Source organism: Sorex fumeus, unplaced genomic scaffold (assembly GCF_029834395.1).
Source record: "Sorex fumeus unplaced genomic scaffold, SorFum_2.1 ptg000115l, whole genome shotgun sequence".
NCBI classification, from domain to species: Eukaryota; Metazoa; Chordata; class Mammalia; order Eulipotyphla; family Soricidae; genus Sorex; species Sorex fumeus.
Genome location: NW_026606172.1, coordinates 5,748,796 through 5,771,638, shown reverse-complemented (window position 1 = coordinate 5,771,638; position 22,843 = coordinate 5,748,796). Strand labels below are relative to the sequence as shown.

Sequence of the window (22,843 nt, the reverse complement as noted above, 5' to 3'; positions counted from 1 at the left end):
TTGGAGAGCTGAATAAATTTCAGGAAGTTTGTATCAATATTCAAAATTTTATGTATTGTTATTTATTGCTATTATAGATAAAGATATCTGTTTCAATGACATATTGTTCAGTACTAATGAGCTAAACATGCTGAGTATGGGATTTATTCATATCTGTTTTATCTTGGTTAACTTTCTAAGCTATTAAGAAACTCCTCCTTGATCTATAAGTTATTTGGGTATTTTTAATGTCTGAGCTATTTTCTTATGTATAGCAAATATTTTTTTGCCAGTTATATGAACAGTAAGTATTTCATACCCAGTAAACGTTGGGCAGCAATTTATTTTGTTACCACAAATAAGACATATCCGTGAACCATAGTAAATTCATTCTGACAACTGAATTACAATGACCCTTTTCTCATTACAACCCTTGCACACTAAAACAGTGATAAAGGATACTTAACATTGGCATCATAATTTATTAGCAGAGGAAACGTCTTTCTGTTTAAAGAGATGGTTTCTCGCGGCACCATTAGAACTCACATATTCCCCAGGTAGTAGTACTGTCAGAAATAATGAGGTGAAAAAGCTGTCTCAACCTGTCAAAATATCTGTAAATTAATATTCCAAAGAGGAGTCGAAATGTAAAACCACTGAACCTGATGTTATTAGATCATAATTTATGACCTTAGCGTAAGAAACAGTGTACCTATACACTTTAGGCAAACACTGCAGGTGACAGCAAGTGAGTGCCCAGGTGTTTCCCAGCCCAGACAGAACCCCCTGCCACCCCTCCTAAATCTGTCTGCCCATTCGGGAGCTTCCTCTCTCTGAAACCACAAACTCTCCAGCACACGGAATCTCCAGCCTTGCCTTTAGCAGCAACCACTGCCCCAGCCGTCTGCACTTTAAAACGCTCAGCTGGAAAGGAAACTAATGGCAAGTCCTTTAAGCACCAGGATATGGCATTACAAATCTCAACCAGTCACTTTGAAGATGACCTGCTGAAATATTGTAAACTAAATATCATAGACAAGGGTCATTTTTTAAAATCTCAGCAGCCATTAGCAGAATTCACAATTTTAATGACTATGTACTACTCTCCTGGAAGAAAGGAACTGAGAAGCAGTATATGCAATCTGAAATAGATACAGCCTCACTAATTTCAATGTAATATGAAGAATTTTAGAGGTAAAGACAAAGAATAAAAGAAAAGGGGAGTAAGAATGAAATGGAATGCCTTCTGTAATTTCTTCTACAGACTCTCTCCCAGAACTGGAGGGGAGAGAGACCAAAAAATGCTTGGATCACTTATTGTAACTGAAACCACACGTTATAATACTCTCCAGAGATTCCAACTATCCAGACATCTGTGGGATAAGAAAAGCAGCCAAACATGCATCTTCAAAGAGGTTTTAGGTTATATAGCGATGGTTTTATGGTCCCGAAGACTGATAATCCGACCAGAGGAAGAGCTATTGTATCAATTAGCTAGTAATCAATTGCTTACCTATAAACACATATCAACACAGGTAGCATTGCACCTGGGGACATAAGTAACTTCAAATATTTAAAAACTGCTTCAAAATGCCGAAATGCAAATGTATTTGAACCCATTTTTATGAATTTCTTCAGTAAAGCAGAACATGTTAGAAATTAATTAGTAAAAGTGATGTATATTTCATATACACATTTCTACAGCAACATTGGTAATTTTTCACTCACATGTAACATGGACACAAACTTGAACTCTGACATTTTTCAGAAAATTCTGCATACTTTAATCAGCATAATATATAAGGATACAATGTTATGAAAATGCTAAACATCATATGATACCATAGCTCAAGGAAAGCAGCTATAAAAATAAGTGTTAAAACACATGTTTGTAATTGTCAATTATTATGAACTTCAATCACTCCTATGCCAAGCTCTATTTAAATTAAAAATGGCATATCTGTTTCTGATCAGACTCTTACACTTTTATTTTGGTTATCTTTTTTTTTCAAGGAATACAGAATATTTTGGCTATAGACTACTGTTTGTGAAAGCTTTTCATTGATAAATCAAAATATAAAACACATAACCAAAAGACAATTAAAAAGAAACTTTAAATTCCATAATCCATAAATAATTATTATATGTAAAATTTGTAGCCTTTTGATAACTGATGTACGTTGGAGGACAGGTTTTGTGTTTCTGTTTTCTTGCTTTTTGAACCACACCTGGCAGTGCTCAAGGCTCACTCCTAGCTCTGTACTCCTGATGGACCTTGGGGCAATTGAACCAATTCATTTGCAGGGCAAGCATCCTGCCACTAAACTATTTCTCTGTACCCAAGATTGAGGACAACTTTTAATGGACACTCCTCCATCCCAGCTATGTCTTTTACATGTACTCTGACATGTGATACAATAAATAATGACGTGCAGTTGAAAAGATAAGTCTCTCTCTCTCTCTCTCTCTCTCTCTCACACACACACACACACACACACACACACACACACTATCTGTCTCTCTCACTCCTGAAATAAGATAGTGTTATTATTTTTTTATGTGCATGTCCCTCCATTCACATTCATACTGTAATTGTTTAGATGGTTTGGGACTTCCATCGACTTCTAGAACTGCCCTCTCAGGTTAACACTTGTTTCTTTCAAAAAGACATATTAGAGTTTGAAAATATAGCCAAATACCAACTACAAAAGGTTGATGACAACTCCTTAAAAAAAAAAACAAAAGATAATGACACTACCTAATTTTGCATGAAGATTTTATGAAAACGTTTCCAAAAACAAAAAATGCTGCCCTAAGTTATGAAACAATAGAAATTAATTTGCAAAATCAAGCTTGAATGAAAAAAATCTCATTTTAGTTCATATTTTTATGTTTAGCATGTATTAATAGAGTTTTGATGGTCTAATTATATGCATGGTCTAACTTAATCGTCTTGCACACCAAGTTGTTTTTGATCTATAAAGATATAAAAAAATCTCAACAGTAGGAAAAGCATAGTTGTGTAAAGTACTTATTTTAGCATCTTTTCATTCTATGTTACAAGGTTCTAAATAGAGAAAACTGAATTTTTAAATATCTAGAATTTGACTGGAGAGATAGTACAGAGGTTAAGTCACTGGTCTTGCTCTATCATCATATTATATTCCCATAATATCTACCAGTAGTGAAACCTGATTGCAGAATAAGGAGTATGTCCTGAGCACAGCTATGTGTGACCCAAGATTCAAGATATTTTTAAACAAATAAAATAATGATAAAATGTCTAGAATAGGCTCATCACGATAGTGCTTCAAATCCTTGTCTTTATCTTTCTTTACCCAACTATGCTTTGTTCACCCAATCAATGAAAGGTATGCAATTTTATCTATCTGGTCAATTTCAGCAAACAGGATGATTAGGGAAGTTAACTTTGACCAATGTTCCAGCTAAAAATGAATTGTAGTATCAGAGTGATAGTACAACTCATAGGGAATTTGGCTTACACAGAGCCAACCCAGGTTCACTCTTTGGCATCCCATATGGTTCCCTGAGCACTGCCAGGAGTAATTTCAGAGTGCAGAGTTAGGAATAACTCCTAAGCATCACTGGGTGTAGCCAAGAAATTAAAAAAATGAATTTTTGGTCAAGGAATGATGAAAGTAATCGAAGCTTGCATCTCGATTATTTATGATAACTCGCCTAACCAGTGTGAATTTTTTGGTTTGAAATTCACCATACTGAAGAGAATGAGAGCTCCAGGTTTATACTACGTGTCACCTAGAATACACAACCATGCATATCAGTTCATCAGAATCTCCTAGTTGTATCTGAGTAGGCTGTACCAAGGACTGACACATTAGAAGATTTACTCAACATAATATAGCAAATGTTGATAAGGGTTTCCAAAAGCTATGTTTTGGTCCTCTATTTTTCCACTGCACACCTCCAGAAACAAGTTTCTACATCTCTTTAAGATTAGGGTTACTTATATAGACCAATATTTTAAGATTGGATTAAGGTCCAAGGAATATGTAGAAAAAAAATAATAAATTCTCCTCTTCCCTTCTTTATTATTCTCTTTTACATAAACATGAAGACAATATTATTTGTATTATTTGTATTATTATGAAGATGCATCCTTAAGTATTAGAATGCTCTTTGGTGCCAGAGAAATGGTTCAAAGGACTAGAACACATGCTTTGAATGCAGAAGACCTATGTTCAACCTCGGACTCCTTCCAGGAGTGACCCCAGAGCAATAAGCTCAGAGGAGCCCCTAAGCAATACCAGGTGTACACTCCACAAAAGGCAAAGAAACAAAACTAACTGAATATTCTCTAAAGATGCCTGTGCTTCCGTTCTAAGGAGCAAATGTAAGACAAATTGTCATTCATTGGGAAGTGTGAGATATAGCTCCATCCATGGATAAAGGCCCAGAAAAGAGCACAGGCAAAGTTGTACATGGCTCTGGGAGGGCGGGAAATTTCATTAAGTCCTTCAGAATCCAGTCTCAGATACTAGAAATTGCAGTGTTTTGGAATGTAGCGTTCAGCTTGCTCGTGCTCTCTCTGTCTCTGTCTCTGTCTCTGTCTGTCTCTCTCTCTGTCTCTGTCTCTCTGTCACTGTGTCTTTCTCTCTCTCTCTCCCTCCCCCCCACCCCCACAACCTCTTTCTATGATTCACCATCCAGTTCGTTTTCATGCAGCTTTCACTCTCTGGATGGGATCTCCTGGCGTTTTGCATGCATCTCAAACATGGTTTCTATTACTGTTCTGGTCACAAAATTGTTATTCTGGACATGTGCCCTCAACTCACACCACTTGAGTGTGTGTAAATAATTTCACACACATTTTGGTGATTATTTTTTCCTCTTAGAGGAAAATGTATTTATGACAACAAGTCAAAGAGGTGGAAAACGTTTTTGCTGCAAGTGTTAAGCAATGGCTATTAATTACTAATCTTTACTGCCACCAAAGAAAGATAAAAATGCCCAGACAAAGCATTAGGTAAAAAGTTTTCTGCGAAGTATTTTAATTTTTAATCTTCAACTACTACTGATAATAGACAATGGACTCAAAGTGTCCAGAAATCTATACATCATTATCGAACAGAAACAAAACCTGGTTTGTTTTTAAAAATGACTCATAATGTTTATACTGACTTAAAGTAAGTTATTACAATCTCCTTTATTATCAATAAATCAAGAAAAATTCCAACCACTAAGACCATAGTCTTCAAAATTCAAAAAAAAGGGAGGGACACTACTTTTACTTGAGTACTCATAATATATTTTACTTATATTTTTTGAGGGTATATGGTATATGAAAAATACTTTTTGAGGGTATAGGGTATATGAAAAATACCCACATGCTTTATATAAATATTTATTTCTCAATTATTAAAGTTTTCATATAAATTCTCTCCAAATTTCCATAACTCTCTTTAAGTAAGGCTTGAAATTGAAGCATTATGATAACCAGTATAGATTCAAATTCCTTGGGATAATGTCTCTTGGTGTCTTTGAAAATGTTACTGAACATAATGCTTCATGATTTTAGTCTCTTTACTATTCCCAATGAAACAAAATATTAATAACATTTTACAAAGGAGTTTCAAAATAAATCAGCACAGTTACTCTGAGAACTTTGCATGCTGTCACTAGCTTATTTCCTTGCCCTGGTTGATCAGTGCAGACCCCCACAAGAAATAGATCTTGAGACTTGATCTATAAGGATGCAAAACTTATAGGACAGGTGGCGAAGGAAGTGATAATATAAAACCCATCTTTCATGTAGAGGAAAAATTTCCTGCCAGTTGTTGTTCTAGTACTTTATTTGTCATTCTAGTCTATAGTATGTTCAACATATTTCAAACAGAAGAACCGATAAGAATTTTGAGTAATAATAATTGAAACTTAAATTGAATTAAGACCCATTTTTTATTAAGAAAGTCCTGCTCATTAAAAATTGGTTATAAGAGTCAGACTAAGTCAGAGAATTTTAAATGGCATTTGCAGTTCTTTTAACATAGTAAAAAACAGAAATCTGTGGGGACCAAAGAATGGCTCAAGGGCTAAAAGCACGAAACTCGCAAGCATTAAGTCATGAAGTTTAATCCCTGGGAACTCCCTATGTGCCTAGAATGGTCCTTGCAGCTCTATTGTCTGTGATCCCACAGAATTGTGTGTGATCTCCAGCACACAACCAGGTGTGTACAAGAAATGCAACAGGGGGCTGGAGCTATAGCAAAGCGGGTAGGGTGTTAGCCTTGCAAATGCCAACCCAGGTTCGATTCCTAGCTCAGAAACAACAGCATAATCAAAGGAAGGAGGGAAAACAGCATCTACCGTCAAACATACTGTCTGCAATGGCAAAGGACAGGACAGCTCTTTACTCCCTCATTGGTACTGGTGGTCCTAATCTAATACCCAAATTTAAGTCCTCAAAACACCTTTCCTGGTTTTTCACAGAGTAATTCTATTTCAGGTTATCAAACCCACTGGTTCAAGTCGTTTCAGAAATAATGCAGTACAGACCTCATTTTCTGAGGTCTGTACTGGAAACATATGTTCCTGTATTTAAAAAAATGCCACAGGGGCTGGAGCAACAGCACAGCGGGGAGGGCATTTGCCTTGCACTCGGCCGACCTGGGTTTGATTCCCAGCATCCCATATGGTCCTCTGAGCATCACCAGGAGTAATTCCCGAGGACAGAGCCAGGAATAACCCCTGTGCATTGCTGGGTGTGACCCCAAAACCAAAAAAAATAAATAAACAAATAAAAATTAAAAAATGCGACAGCCTGTATTGAGGAAATAATTTATAGATCAAGTAGTAGTGCAGTTTTGGATTTTTCTACTTAAATAAAAATTTAATTCTGTGTCTATTGATACATTTATTAATCAGACATGAATCAAATAATATTTACAATCATAACTAATGGCAGAATCTTAAAATTATCCACTCATCAAATCTTATACTATGCGAATGCATATTAATACTTAAATGGAAAATAATTTGAGAAGCCACCAAATAGCAAGGTTTATCAACACACATTAATTTCCACACAGCTCTGCACTTCTTGAAATTAGATTGAGTATAAGATTTTTTTCACTTTAATTTTAAGCTACCTAAATGCATCTTAGTGAAAAAGAACACGTATATTTCAACTCTAAATGTTTAGGTATATTTTTTAGAGTTATTGTGACAATCTTCAAAGTGAAAAATTAATATTAATCAAATTGTAGCTAAAATAACATGAGGGATCCTAAGAAAAATACATCTGTGGATTTTGAGATGAAAACAATCTGGAGCAGCTTGTGTTTATGAAAAAGTAATCCCACAAAGTATAATTCCTTTTCTTTTGGTAAATTTAGACATCGTGGCTGAAACAGAAATTAGAAAGTAAATTTTGTACTAAAGTCATCTTTAAGAAATCTTATTAGTAAATTTTTACTTGAAAACTTCATTCAAACTGGTATGTACACCATTTTATGTCTTACATTAGATGACTACTATTAGCAGTATAAGGAAATAAGGATCAAGTATTTCAGTGAAATAAATCCTGTGGCTATAGCCAGTGAATGATTGAAAAGTCAGAATATGCCTATTGTCATTATGAAAAATATGAGCTTAATAAGAAACATATTCTTGTATTTTATATGCATAGCTAACATTTTGTGTCACTATCACAAATATTTCTAAGTCATTTTCTCTTTCCTAATACAGAAAAGGACACAATACTAGATACCCTGAAGTTAGTCCTTTTATATTCCAGGATTCTCTTTCAACATCTTCCTCACTATCTGTAGCCTTATACAGCCTTCAATATTTAGAGATCTTAGCAAATGCTTCATGTAAGAGAAAGTACAGTAATTAAAAAAAAAAAAAACTATAGTGGCTTTAATGAAGGGGAAAAGTTAAGTTAAATAGCAATTTTTCCAAAGAGCATTCTTTGAGATGTTACCGAGTATGCAGAAAACAAATTGTTTCCATAAGAAAATGAGTGAAAAAATAGATCAAGCCAAATTTATCATTTTCCTTTACTAAGACTATCATTGGCTGGGACAAGGGAAAGAGGCAATAAGACATTGGAGTAAGAAAGTGGACACTAATGGATGGTGTGGTGTTGGAACTTTGCATCCAAGGAAACTGAAACCCTACCCTTAATAACTGTAAAATCATGGTGCCACAAATGAATTTAAAAATTTTTTTAAAATGCATAGTAGCACTGTCAGTACTAAACTGAACTATTATCCCAAAAAGTGACACACAGTAGGCCCTATTAATAGGCTTATTTTATCACAGAACATCTCTCTCTTTTTTAATTAAGCTCAGAACCTATTTCCCACATTATCTAATTATTGTTCCAGTGGAACACACAGGATCTAGTTTTAAGGCCGCTAAATAAAAAGACAAAGCCTAATGTGAGATATATGATAATATTGTTGTAGACGGGTATTTTCATGGAGGGCAAATACAGATGCCTATGATGATATTAATAAAACAAAAATATTCCAGGTAAATGTAGGTAGTATCTTCACAAAAGAAGGATCTGTAATAAACAGTAAGACAGTAATGACTGAAAAGTAGAATAAGACTGAGCAACCCTGTGTGCAGAATTGAAAGAAATGTAATTACACTACTTTGAAGGTATACAGATCTTTAAATAAGTATTCAAGATACCACACTGTTCTCACCCACTAATGGTTTTTTTCATAAAATAAAGATTATCTAAATTCAAAGACTTTTTTTTTGTTTTGACTTTTTAGGTCACACCCGGCAATGCACAGGGGTTACTCCTGGCTTTGCACTCAGGAATTACTCCTGGAGGTGCTCAGGGGACCATATGGGATGCTGGGAATCGAACCCGGGTTGACTGCGTGCAAGGCAAACTCACAACCTGCTGTGCTATTGCTCCAGCCCCCATCAATTCAACGATTTTTGCCTAACCAATCAGAGCCCATAATTTTATTGCTAAATTCATAGATATTTTTCTAAATTGAAGATATTGCTAATGTCCCTTGAAAGCATATTGAATAGCATAAAACTGAAAGTGATATATAACCAAGTTAATTGAAATCAAGGTTGCATACTAGCAGGAGAATGAATGAGTCCAAAAGAAACAAAATTTCTGTTGAGGTGATATAAAGGCCATGGAACAAAATCCTGAGATTGGTTACACAATATCATGAACACAATAAAATCACTGAGAACATTTTAAATCAGTGAGTGAAATGTCTGTTATCTTAAATAAAACTCAGGAATACATTTTAAAGTAAAAATAGAAAGGATCTGTTCTACCTTTATTTACAGAGCTGTAATTTATAAATTACCTAGATCTGCCATGAGCGATAGCACAGCGGTAGGGCGTTTGCCTTGCACGCAGCCAACATGGCCTACCCGAGTTCAATTCCTCCGCCCCTCTCGGAGAGCCCAGCAAGCTACTAAGAGTATCTCGCCCACACGGCAGAGCCTGGAAAGCCACCTGTGATGTATTCGATATGCCAGACACAGTAACAACAAAATCTCCAATGGAGATGTTACTGGGCCCGCTCGAGCAAATCGATGAACAACGGGAGGGCCTTTACCTTTACCTTTTACCTATATGTGCATGACACATTTGTAATTAATTTGCTTCATTAATTCATGCAGTTAACTTTCTTAATTTTAATTCCCAAAAGCCACCCACTAAAGCATCTCTTAAAACACAAATAACTGAACTACTGAGAGGAATAACTGATTTTTCTAAACTCCCTAGCACTATCACTGTCCTCCTGTTGTTCATGGATTTGCTCGAGCGGGCATCAGTAACATCTCACGACAAATTGTGAGACTTATTCTTACTGTTTTTGGCATATTGAATACATCATGCTTGCCAGACTTTGCCGTGTGGGTGAGATACTCTCGGTAGCTTGCCAGGGGCTGGAGCAATAGCACAGCAGGTAAGGCGTTTGCCTTGCAAGTGACTGACATGGCTGACCTGGATTCTAAACTCCCATACCTAATAAACGACAATCTAGAGTTCTTATAAAACTCTTTAGTCTGGCTTTGAAGCTTTTTTCCTGTAATTACCAAAAATAATAAACTTACAAACAAGAAGTACATAGAGATAATCAAATCACTAATGGAGAGCAGTTGTATATATGTATGAATGAGTTTATGTAGAAAAATTATGTACAACTATTATGATAAGTGTCAAAAACTCCAGTCTATAGCCTTGACAAATCCCAGAATTCTCTTTATATATAGTGCATAATCTAAGAATGGAAAAGTAAATTTATATATTTTTCCCTTCTAAAACTGAAGTAAAATCGCATTACAAAAACATACATTTCAGGCATGCATCCCTGAAAATCAACATAAGTGTATCCTACACTCAGTTCACCATTACAACTCTAATTCTCTCTTTCAGCATAATTTTTCCTCTTTGTCTCAATTTACACTTCACTTTCCCTTCTGATAACTCCTGACTGGTTTCATAGTCCAAAAGTTCACTTTTGTTTAATTTAGTTCATCTCTGTTTTCTCAAAAACATGAGTTTTATCTTTGCCCATTCCAACTGAGAAGTTACAGCAGAGACAATATGACTCCACAAGATATACAATATTTATCTCTTCTCCTTTATAGAAGCAAATTGTCAATATCTGGATTATGACATATATATTATTTAAATGCTTTGTATGGTCACTAGTTATCATCAAATGTTCAACTTTCCAGATTTTCTACTGATTTCCTAAATTTCTCTAACGACTCAAAATAAAAATGGATCTAAAATTATGTTAAATCATTGCTCTACCGAGGAAAAAAAAAATCCTTTATCACACTGCTCTCAAAGTGATTGAAATAATTTCTAGTAGAAGTAAACATTTTAGTGGCCTAAGCACCTTGACTGAAAATAGTCATGCTTGTCATCTGAATAGACTCTTCCTTTAATTGCTCAGTAGTGACCCAGAAATGACATGCAAGCCTGAGTTGACTCATGTATCTGGTCACAATGGTCAATTTCATGTTGCACAGATTGTACAGAATAACCAATTTCTCATTCTTTCCAACAATCACCATTAATGATTACTAGTAAGCCCAGTCACTCTCACTATCCTCCTGTTGTTCATCAATTTTGCTCAAGCGGCACAAGAAACGACTCACAACAAATTGTGAGACTTGTTGTGCCTGTATTTGGCATATCGAATACGTCACGGGTAGCTTGCCAGGCTTTGTCATGCTGGTGAGATACTCTCAGTAGCTTGCAGGGCTCTCCGAGAGGGGTGGAGGAATCGAACCCTGGTCAGCCACATGCCAGGCAAACACCCACCCGCTGTGCTATCACTCCAACCAGTAAGCCCACTATGTTGAATTTATGGAAATGTGTCACCCTTTATTAGTTACAACCCTTTTGAAATCTGTGATGGGCTAACAAAGTGAATCCATCTTCAGGCATTAATTCTCGTGTTGTTAGTCCATAATTTTGCCATTTTCAAATTTCTTATAGGGGAAAAAAAGCCTCCTGACTAAAATGATGCTCTATTTCAGGTAAATCTATATCAGTTTCCTGCAAGAATATAAGAGCCCATTCACCTAGATATCAGAAGGGCCAATCCAGTTTCAGAGCTCCCTATGGCATTCATAAAACTTTGGTTATCCCCAAACATTGTGAAATTTCTTGCCCAGTGGTTACTCCTGGCACTGCTGTGGGACCATATGCAGTGCTAGAGATAGAACCTGGCTTGGCTCTATACCAGGCAAGCAACTTAAAACTTATGCTATTTCTCTGGCTCATTTTCATAGTTTTTTTAGCTCAATCTATGTAACAAAGATATCTATAAAAATCTATTTCGATTAAACTAGATTTCACGTTTGGAGCTCCCAAATTCTAAATTTAGCCAAAGATATTAGGGAATCTAATTGAAGTAACAGACCTAATCAAGGCTGTCTAATTAATAAAATTATAAATGAATAAGCTACTAATTTGATCTTTATCTGCTTGATTGATTTACCTTTGTTTCTTCATATGGATCAAAGTTACAGGACAGGAAAGAATTAGGCCATTATCCTAAAGTGTGCTAATAGACCATCACTCACACAAACAAGAGACAAGTCTTCTTTCCTCATTATTAATCCTTAACTGTTCAATTTAATGGTCTTATTTAGTATTCTGCCTATATACACAGGGAGATGCTCCCCCAGTTATTCATTAGATTGAAGTAGATCATAGACCAAAATCTATCAGGGGAATTTATAAAGAGAAAATTTGATCCTGTTGTCTTATTTGAAAATAAATCTAAGATCTATCTCATATTTAGCTGAAAAATTCAAAGCAATAAAGTATCTGTCACAATATGTTATACTATATTGTAACATTCTATTATATCACAATAAGATTATAATGCATAGATCAGAAATTATTAAGGACTATTATACAATTATACCTAAAAGGACCTCTTCAGATTCAGAGAACAAATCCCTGTCTGCTATACTTCCATAAAAGAATGACTTTTAAATCTAGAAAGACTAGTTCAAGATTACTTTCTGAACAATGAGCCAAGAATAAAGCCTCACACTGAAGGCAACAAGTACAAAATTAGGTATTAAATAACAAGGCCATATCACAGATATTTCACACTTCACATTACAGAATACAGAGATGAAATTATAGACTGAATGTGTCCCCAAAAGTTTAATGTTAAATTCCAAGACCTAACTGTAGAACTATTAAGTAGAACCCTTAGGCATAATTATGTCATGTTAAAAAGTAGCAGGAAGGAGGGAAGGAAGGAAAGAAGATAAAAAATGAGGGCACATAGAAGAGAATAGGAGATAACAGAAATTAATTTCTTTAAATCCACTCCTTTTTTCTTCTCAAAGAGGGAAAAAAATCTATGTTGAAGAGAAGCATTCAGCAGGAGGAAGAAGTGGTACTAAAAAAAATGGAACAGTGTATGTATCAAACCCTATCAGTAGCAGTACTGTAAATCACATCACAAAAACATAGTTGATAAAATTCACCTCAAGTAGAAGCAGATTGGTGGGTGGGAAGCAAAGGTGGGGTACTTTGGTGAAGGGAAGTGGGAACTGATTAAGGGATTGTTGTCGAAACATTATATTCCCGAAACCCAATCATAAAAACTTAGTGATTTTCAGGTACCTAAATAAACATTAATAAATTTTAAAAATAAATAGCTACATCTACCAAAAACAGTGGACCGTGAACTAAATTCCAAAAGTTTGCTTTATAAATCATAAAGAATATTTAACAAAATGAATAATATACTGAAATATACTAATTCTCGATTCTATTAGTCATTCATTACATGTAGAGCACGGAGGCGTGGAATACTTTTTTACTTTTTTTTTTTTTTAATGTGCTCAGTTCCCCAAGTCCTTGTAAAATCTTCATGATACTAGAGATTCCAGTTCTACAAACCAGATCAATAGCTTTAAAAAGTGGGAGAAAAAAATTCACAATCCTTCCCAAACCGTATTTCATGAGCTAGCCCTACTAGCTTCAAGAGGAATGCAGAAATGTTTGCAAAGTGGCCGGGTTCTAGAAACATACAGGCAAAGCGGGAGTTTTCATACAAGAACAGCAAATATTTCAAAGTCATGAAGATATCTTGACTATCTGTATCTATCTGTTAACTTCTCCTCTTTATGGCGGAAGCCCCCGACTCACCTGCTTCAAAGCCCACACTTGGCACTATATCCACAGTTCCGTGCAAGGCTCCTGCCCACGCTGAGGTAGCAGTGGTCACTGTAGTCGGATCTGTCTTTGCGATGTCACACTGGGCAGCAGGAATCCTGGCTGTACGCACGGACGGCATCAGCAGGGGCCCGTAGGAAGGATCCAGGGCGGAGCCAGCAGAAGGATGGTGGTGATGGTGATGGTGATGGTGGCGGTGGTGCATGTGGGCGTGGGGGTGGTGGTGTCTCATGTACACGTCGTGCATGTGGTTGTAGGATGGGCTCACCTGAGATGCCAAAGGATAGTGCCAGGATTCGGAAACTGGAGGGGGTGGGGCTGGACCAGTCTGATGGAGGCCGTGTCCTGGCCAGGGACTGGGGTCAGCTGCAGTAAAGGTACCAGCGGGGGCAGTGACCTGGAAGTCAGCATGAACTCCCCCTAGACAAGGTGCAGGTGGAGTCTGGTAAGAGCTGGTCCAAAAGGAAGTTGGGAAACTATTCCGTTGGCTTGACAGAGCTGAGCTGTCTGAGGAGATAGAAAAACAGATTATTTACATAAGATTCAATTCTGGGACAGGCGTGCCTCTACTTGTCCGGCTCATTACAAGCAGGCTAATCCGTATGCATTCTGTTTTCCTCCACAAAGAAGGGAATTGGGAACAAGTAAACCCCTGAGCTGCCATTCCAAGCCAAGATGCAAGGTTTTGATCCCTTAGTTTGTTTGTTTGTTTGTTTGTTTGGGCCACACTCAGCAGGGATCAGAGCTTATTCCTGGCTCTGCACTCAGGGATCAATCCTTGAAGGGATCAAGGGGACCATGTGCTAGGGATTGAACCAAAGTCAGCTGCATGCAAGGCAAACGCGGGACCTACTGTACTATCTCTACAGCCCCCAAGATGCAAGAATCCAGATATTGGAATGAATCCCCTCTGTGTGTGCTTTGCTATGCAGCCAGTCAATGCTGAAATTCCCTAATCTGACATTAAAAGTTTCATTCCCTCTCTAGTGTTCATGCCATCAGGTGCAAGCAAAGGTCCTAAAGCACCTACCCTTACTTAATTGAAGTTCAAGAAAGCTGGAAATGATGCTTATCAAAACCTTTTAAATGGAAATTTGTTTTCATTCGTGCTAAATATTAAATGCCAAAAGTAAAATATGGACATAAAAATAAAATGTATTCGTAAATTTTTTATCAAAAAAGTGAACTCTAAATTCTATTTTTTCTATAGAGATCTGGATGGAACTCCACTGAAAACAAAAATAGTGAGCATTTCATCATAACCAAACATCATACATGAGGTCAGGAACTTTTCGTGGATGATCTTATTTCTTACTCCAGACCTACAAAGTATTGTTTTCCTCAGTTCAGAAATTAAAAAAAAAAAAAAATCAAAGCAGAGAAGCTCTAAACTCCAAGCTGAAGAGAAAGCGGGTCCTGAAAAATCCAACCTCTACCCCACTGTCTGACACTTTTCAGAACTGTACCACAAGAGGGCACAATTGTAACTATAACCCCAATAGCCAGACTTTGGATAGGATTCCAAAGATCCTGTGGTAGAGTGATTAAAGGACAGGGAATGTATTTGTGAAGGTGTTTGGGGCAAAAGGAATAATATCAAAATACAACATTTACTAAGGAGAAAAAGAGAGAAACATGACCAATTCTGCTTTCAATGAACTTTCTCCTTTCATTATAAATCATCTTTATAGATTTATATGTTCCAAGCTTATGAAGGTCAGGGTGAAAAAATTTCACAATCTAATAAAGGTCAGATAAACCAATAAACATGTGAAATGTAGTGGTAGGCACTCTGAAGGGGAAATTCAGAGAGGACCCCAAGAATGTCTAACAAAGCAAGAGCTAAATTGAAAGGCTGAGAAGAGTTAGCTTGATAAAGAGGTAAAGAGTGTCCTAGGAAAACAATAAAAGGTATGTTAAAAAGTACCCTCAATTTTTCATACATCCAAATGTGTAGTGTTTCATATAAATCAATAAAAAAGGAAAAAATAGAGATTATTGTCAAAAAGGACTCACATCTGCCCTGGCCATATCAGCTGCAGGATGAATCTGAATCTTTTCTGGCAATTTGGGGAGATCTGAGGAGTTCCAGTCTAGAGAGTGACATGGTCATCATATCTGTGTTTTGAGAGATCAGTGCCTCAAGCTATTATTTGTTGATTTCAATGCAGTTTAACTTAGTCAACACTGGACTGAAGGTCTTGAGACCTCAGGGAATTAGAAGGAACTAGAAGATAACTCATGGAATCTCATTTTAAGACTCAAAATGGATCTGTTGATCTCTCTGAGGCTTAGACCCTTCCAGTAAAACCTGAAACATCTGAACTCCTTTAATTTCAATGCCTTGATTGATGATTTTTTTCATTCTATGAAGCATGAATTATTTTTATTTATAGATGAACATAAATTTGTGAAACACATTAGTCACGAATGCATTCTAAGAGTCTACCAGGTGTCCTTCAGCAGAAACAAGCTGAACCTTTCTTCTGGAAGGCTATCCTAAGAATTTCTCTGAAACAAACATACTTAAATGCCTGACATATTCATGTCTTTTTTAATTCATAAATTTAAAGGTATAGTTGTTTTTATATATCTTTGACTAATGGAATTTAGGCTTTCACTGTGATATTCAAATATTTCCTTTCTCAAGCTTTGTTAAAGGCACAGCAAACCCTTTTGTTTGTTTGTTTGTTTAGAGCTATGGCCGTGTCAAGTGGCAATCTGGCCTTACTCCTGGTTCTGTTCTTAAAAATTATTCCTGGTGGTGCTCAGAGGATCATACATGGAGCTGGGGATCGATCTGGCTCAGCTGTGTACAAGGCATTGTGCCATAGCTGTTGAACTGTATCTCTGGCCCAAACTTTCCATGCTACACTAAAAGTGCCATTATTGATCCTATTCATCCTATAAAACCCAGCTCCCGGAACCGCTCGGCCGCATTCGCGGCTGCACGATATCTTCTTATGACATCTTATTATCTCATTCCTACTTTGGACAAACTGGCAGGCTACCGAATGTAACCTGCCCACATGGCAGAGTCTGGCAAACTCCCCGTGGCGTACCCAATATGCCAAATACCAGTAACAATGATGGGTCTCATTCTCCTAACTCTGAAAGAGCCTTGAATATGGCACTTTTTAAAAAATCTCAGGGCTAGGACAAAGGAGACGTTACTGGGATCTGCTCGAGGCAATTGAATAACAGGATGGTCGTGATCGTGATCGTGATTCATCCTGTGCACAACCATTCAGCATTACACAACCAAATCCCCCCCCCTTCATTCTCCCACTCCCAAATTTCAATGGATCTCAAAATCCTTGGACAAAAGTAACGTTTTGTTTTGTTTTGGGGTTACACCTGGTTTTGCTCAGTGGGTAGTCCCAGATCTGCAGTCAGGAATCACTCCTGGCAGATTCGGAACCCTATGGGATGTCAGGGATTGAACCCAAGTCAGCCATGTGCAAGGCAAGCACTCTACGTGCTGTACTATCACTCTGGTCCTAAAGCAATGTTTTGTTTTGTTTGGTTTTTGTTAAGGTGCGAAGATGGGAGTGCACAGTATCCTTCAACTGTTCAGACCTGACAGACTTGTAATTAAATGAAAGTTTGGTCACAATCTCAATCAGAAAACATCACTTGAAGTCAACCTCAATGGCAGTAAGGCAAATATGTAATTGAAATATTTTCTTGACTTGACACAAGAAAAAGGGTTGCTAATGAGAAGAAAAAAATTGTGCATACCATAAAAAGAGAGCTTTATTTACCTAAAAGAAAAATCACTGATTGAAAATATCACTTGCATACCCTAACAATAAATGCTGATATTGTTTATCTTAAAATGCACAGAAGAAGCTCATAGAGGCTTCTTATGGTATATAGTTTAGCATTGACATCTCCAGTCTTGTGATCGCTCTCATAAACCAAACCCTTTGATACCAAACCCTTCATTCTCCATCTAACTTCCATCTTCCAATTGGGCGAGCATCCCATTCTGAGATTTGCTGAGCTCAACCCACAGGTGTATGCCAAAACTAAAGAGTTTCCCTCATTAAAATACCCTATTAGGATGTCAAAAGTACAGAGAAAACATGTCATTTGCATGAAAAAATAGCCAACTTAACTTTATAAAATATTCTAGGTATGCATGCACATATGTAAATGGTGGGCTAATTCTTTTCCCAAAATACTATCCTATTTATAAAATATTTTATTGTTATCAGTAAACACATTATCATTGGAAGGGGAAATTTATTTTTAAAAACCCACTCCAAAAATGATTGAACAAAGCTTTAACATGCCTCTGGGAAAAATAAAATTAGAAGCAACTTAATATTTTCCCAGTTGGAATGTCTCTTGAGATTAATATAAAGTTTGCAGAGATCTTTGCAACCCTTTCAAAAACAATGAAGCATTTTACAAGCAAGTTAAAATTGGATAGAAGATATGTTTATGAACAAACCTACACTTCAAACCACTATTTGGTATCTTGATTATTAAAAAACAAGGCTTGTTACAAAGAAACAGATGATATGCTTTGTTTCATGCTTGGGAATCAGTATGCTTGTTTCATATGTATGTAAATTTTTTTCATTACGTGACTCCTTGCTTGCGAATACTTAATCACAGCCACATTTGTTGGATAAAAAGGCATATGAAAACTCGGCATGAGCTATTTCCAACAATATTACTTTTTGAGTTAGTGGAAGCTGTTCAGAATTGCATGATACTCAAGGGTGATGATGAGGGACTTTCAGCTCAATTGTACTTGATATGTTGTATGTTGATGATGGATGTTTACACTGATAGTGTGACACACAGAAGAAAGTAACACACAAGAAAGAAAGAAAGAAAGAAAGAAAGAAAGAAAGAAAGAAAGAAAGAAAGAAAGAAAGAAAGAGAAGGAAGGAAGGAAGGAAGGAAGGAAGGAAGGAAGGAAGGAAGGAATCTAAGTAAGTATTGGGTAGGTTGCATTCAGGACTAAAATTTTACACTCTATCACTCTCTCCCTCTGAATAACAAAAAAAAAAAATTACATTGTTCAATGCCATTCACCCAAAGTATCCCAGTAATCTCACTGTGCTATTTACATCAGAACTATAAGATTTATAAGTGTTTACATGGTACTCAATCATTTTTATCAACTTTATATTTAGCTAAGATATTTTTATATCAAACACTTCTGAAAGTTTTCTGATAAACAACTTAAGCAAAAGAAAATTAACATTTAATCTATAAAATCCAATATTTTATCACTATATTAAAATAGAGCAATAAAATGCACAATTCCTATCTCAAACCGTCTTAAGAGTCACCGAAAAACTTATTCTTAGAATATATGTTGAGTAAAAACATCGATATTAAAAGAAACCTCTAACTTTTAGTTAACATCCTCCCCCGCCCTCACCACCACTGACCCCCACACACACCACACACACAGACACACAAATTTCTATTCTATTCCTAGCTTAATTGTTTCTTACTGGGATAAATCCTTATCCTTTATTCTGCTCCCCCTAAAAACAAATTGTTGGGTGTAAAATGAAAGATTGTATTCTAATGTTTTTCTGTCATTTAGGAATTACACATTACCATTATGGACAGATCTCCTGTTTTTTCTTGGAGTTACTCAAAATAGGCCCTTTGACACTAAGACAATGTGTATGTCACATGCCTGAACTCCTTGAAAGCAGGGTGATAAGGTAGGTCAGGCTTCACTTTCTTCCTTTTTGTTTGTCTGAACTTCCCAGCAGTGGTTCACCAGTAGTACCTCAGTTCTCCAAGAAAAGCAGTTCAGTGCCTATCCCAACCCTTCCCCTGTCTGCTCTTTGCTGCTTAAGTTCAGTGCTAATTTTAAGAAGTATTTTCTATAAAATGCAGTTGTTCAAAGCAGAGATGATGTAGATTAGCTAGCAACAAATATGAACTCTACAACTAAAAATGATGTGTAAATACATGTGTAGCTCAAGAAATTCACCATTCAGCATGGTTTTGATGTGATGTCCTTTGCTATGACTTACGTACTTCTCTTTTCTTAACATACACAAACACACACTTTTAGACTCACAACATGAAAATGCACACATTCTGTAATAATATACTTGGACCCTGAGTTCAATGAATAAACATGTTTAAAGACAAAGTTAAATGGGAATATACAGGAATGCACATTCATTTCTTAACTGAGAAATTCATTTAATCCCTTTTAGAATGTAGCATGAATAAAACTCAATTCATATAATGATATGCCAAATTTTTCCTGTCAATTATTTCTTAATATCTGTAAAACACCTAAAGAGAATTTTCCTAACTCCATCAAGACAGATATCAGAGTTCAGTCATTATTTCATTATAGTTGACATTCAGTCCTTGGTTTAAAGTTTTATTATGGAAATATTTTATATTGTGTAATAATCAGACATAATTCAGTTTTAGATTCTTTTTAGTGTACACTACAGCACCTGTAGAGCACTGTTAAAACTTCTTCCCATAAGTTACATTCTTTAATTTAATACGGCCAGACAAATCTCTTATATAAAATATTATTGCCACAATCATCAATGCCATCAATAGCATTCTGCAGTTACTATGTTCAAGACAGATCTAGTTTTCTACTAAAAATACACACGTTGTTTCTGGCTAAAACTCAAGGTTATTTTTTCTTTTTTGTGTGAGTGGGGGGAGTGAAAAATAGGTGAAAATATGCTTCAGAAAGAAAATTCTAACTTTCAGTGAGCAGCTTACTGTCCCAAGTGAAGTTAAACACTAGAAATTTTTTTACAATAACCTTAGTAAATGAGTATCAATAAATACATTGTAGCTGAAATTCAGCAGAAATATTAAGTGACCCAAACTACATGGAAATCAAATATGGTGCCAGGGAGAGATAAAGTGAGCAAGGTACTTGCCTTGGGCACATATAACCCAGGCTCTATTCCAGTACCTAGAACCAAATAAGACTAAGACTGATCCTTAAGCGAAGAGCCAGGAATAATCCTTGAGCACAGCTAGGTGTGACTCAAAATACAAATGAAATTAAGAAATAGCAATCAAATTGTAATAATGTACAAACTGAAAATCAAACAACCAAATTCAAAGGCTGCAATTTTCAAATTTGTAGCTTTGGCAAATGATACAAAATTTACAAAGATTCTCTTTTTCAAGAGATGGGAAATTAATGTGAAATTCTCAACAACTTCTTTCATTAAGCATGGAAATCTCAGTCATACCACTCTTTGGATACTTAATACATCTTTTATAGTATAAAAGTTTTAACTGCTATTCAAGTTTATCTAAAAATCAACTGATTCACACATAAAAACAACTATGGCAAAGTTTTATTCACAATCGTAAAGTAAATAATACACTTAAAGCCAAATTTTCCAAAAACATTTAAACTGTTATTAAATTTAACTCCTTATTTCATAAATAAAAAAGTACCAAAGGTTTCAAACAATTAATCAATAATTCTCTATCAAGGACATTTTATGTTTCTAATCCTGGTTGTCTGCTATGAACTTGTTTCATTCAAATCATTTAAACATTCTATTAATATTTTGAATTGCCTAAAAGAAATGAATTACCATAAGTTTTAGAGAAAACAATGTGAAATAACTAGATATGATATATTAAGTTCTAGTAGAAGAGGATAATGGAAATTAAAAGCATGCTGGTGTTGCCTGAGCTATTCTATTAAACTCCGTCAACATACAAAGTTTGAAAATACTGCTCTCTGAGTTTTAATTTCATTTAACTAGCATTTTAAAACCATCATTTTTGTTTCTCAGTGGATCACACATTCAGCCCTTCATTAGAAATTTTGCACTGATGTTTGGCTGCCTCAAATAATCTTCCCAGAGAGTGCAGAAACTTTTGGCCTGTTCCCACTGGCTGCTCGGTGGCCGCCATCCTCCAGAGGCCATTGGACAGTCAGGTTTGGGCCTGCAGTGATGAGACTCGTGGGACCTCATGGGATGGGGGTGGAACAGGCCCTTTCCTCCCCGCACCAATGAGACCCCAAGTTGCCGCTCATGAACGGCCTCTCTGGCTCCTGATCAAGTTGCTTAACAGTCATGATCCCAGAGACTCAGGAACAAATCTTGGAACCCAGCAGGTTTTGACAGAAATCCCTCCCAACTTAATTGTTAAAATTTCAGAATTTCAAAATTGCATGGCCACTACTTTAGCCGCATGACATCATATGTTATTTATAACCAGCAATAGAAAACGAATTATTTACTGTTGCCTTTTCGGCAGATCTGAGTGTTGGGGTGGAATTCCAAATAATAATGGTGGCTCTGGGGTGAAATATTGAATGAAATCAAAGTAGAGAGAGAGTAATGTGGAAATCATCTGCCCCACAGGGAGGGGGAGGGGGAGGGTGTGGGATGGGTGAGTATACTGGTGTTTTTGGTGGTGGAAAATGGGCACTGGTGAAGGGACAGGTATTTCATCTTTGTTTGACTGAGACTTAAACTCAAAATCTTTGTAACCGCTCTCACGGTGATTCAATAAAGGTAAATAAGGTAAATGCCCTCCCGTTGATCGTCGATTTCCTCGAGCGGGCCCAGTAACGTCTCCATTGGAGACTTTGTTGTTACTGTGTCTGGCATATCGAATACTCTCGGTAGCTTGCCGGGCTCTCCGAGAGGGGCGGAGGAATCGAACTCGGGTCGGCCATGTTGGCCGCTTGTAAGGGGAACGCCCTACCCGCTGTGCTATTGCTCCAGCCCAACGGTGATTCAATAAATAAATATATTCAAGGTAAAGGTAAAGGTAAAGGCCCTCCCGTTGTTCGTCGATTTGCTCGAGCGGGCCCAGTAACATCTCCATTGGAGACTTTGTTGTTACTGTGTTTGGCATATCGAATACGTCATGGGGAGCTTGCCAGGCTCTGCCTTGCAGGGGAGATACTCTCGGGCTCTCTGAGAGGGGCGGAGGAATCGAACTCGGGTCTGCCATGTTGGCTGCGTGCAAGGCAAACGCCCTACCGCTGTGCTATTAAAAAAGAAAAAAAGTATGATGGAGTTCATGCCCAATTCAATCAGCCTAATCAATGGCTAAATAAATAGCAATACTCCTACATTAAAAAAAAAGAATAAGAAGTTTTCTTTCCTTTAATTCTGGGTTCAAAGGTATTGTTCTCAAACAGAGCACCTATTATAACTGTAA

At 36.5% G+C, this 22,843-nt stretch overlaps 1 protein-coding gene across 1 annotated transcript in view; it reads right to left on the bottom strand.

Moving 5' to 3' along the window:
• VGLL3 (vestigial like family member 3) overlaps positions 1-22,843 on the bottom strand; it is a 48,144-nt gene that overhangs the window by 9,365 nt on the left and 15,936 nt on the right. The window contains exon 3 of the mRNA XM_056135471.1: positions 13,649-14,182. Coding sequence (XP_055991446.1) covers positions 13,649-14,182 — 534 coding nt within the window. The remainder of the gene's footprint in view (positions 1-13,648; positions 14,183-22,843) is intronic.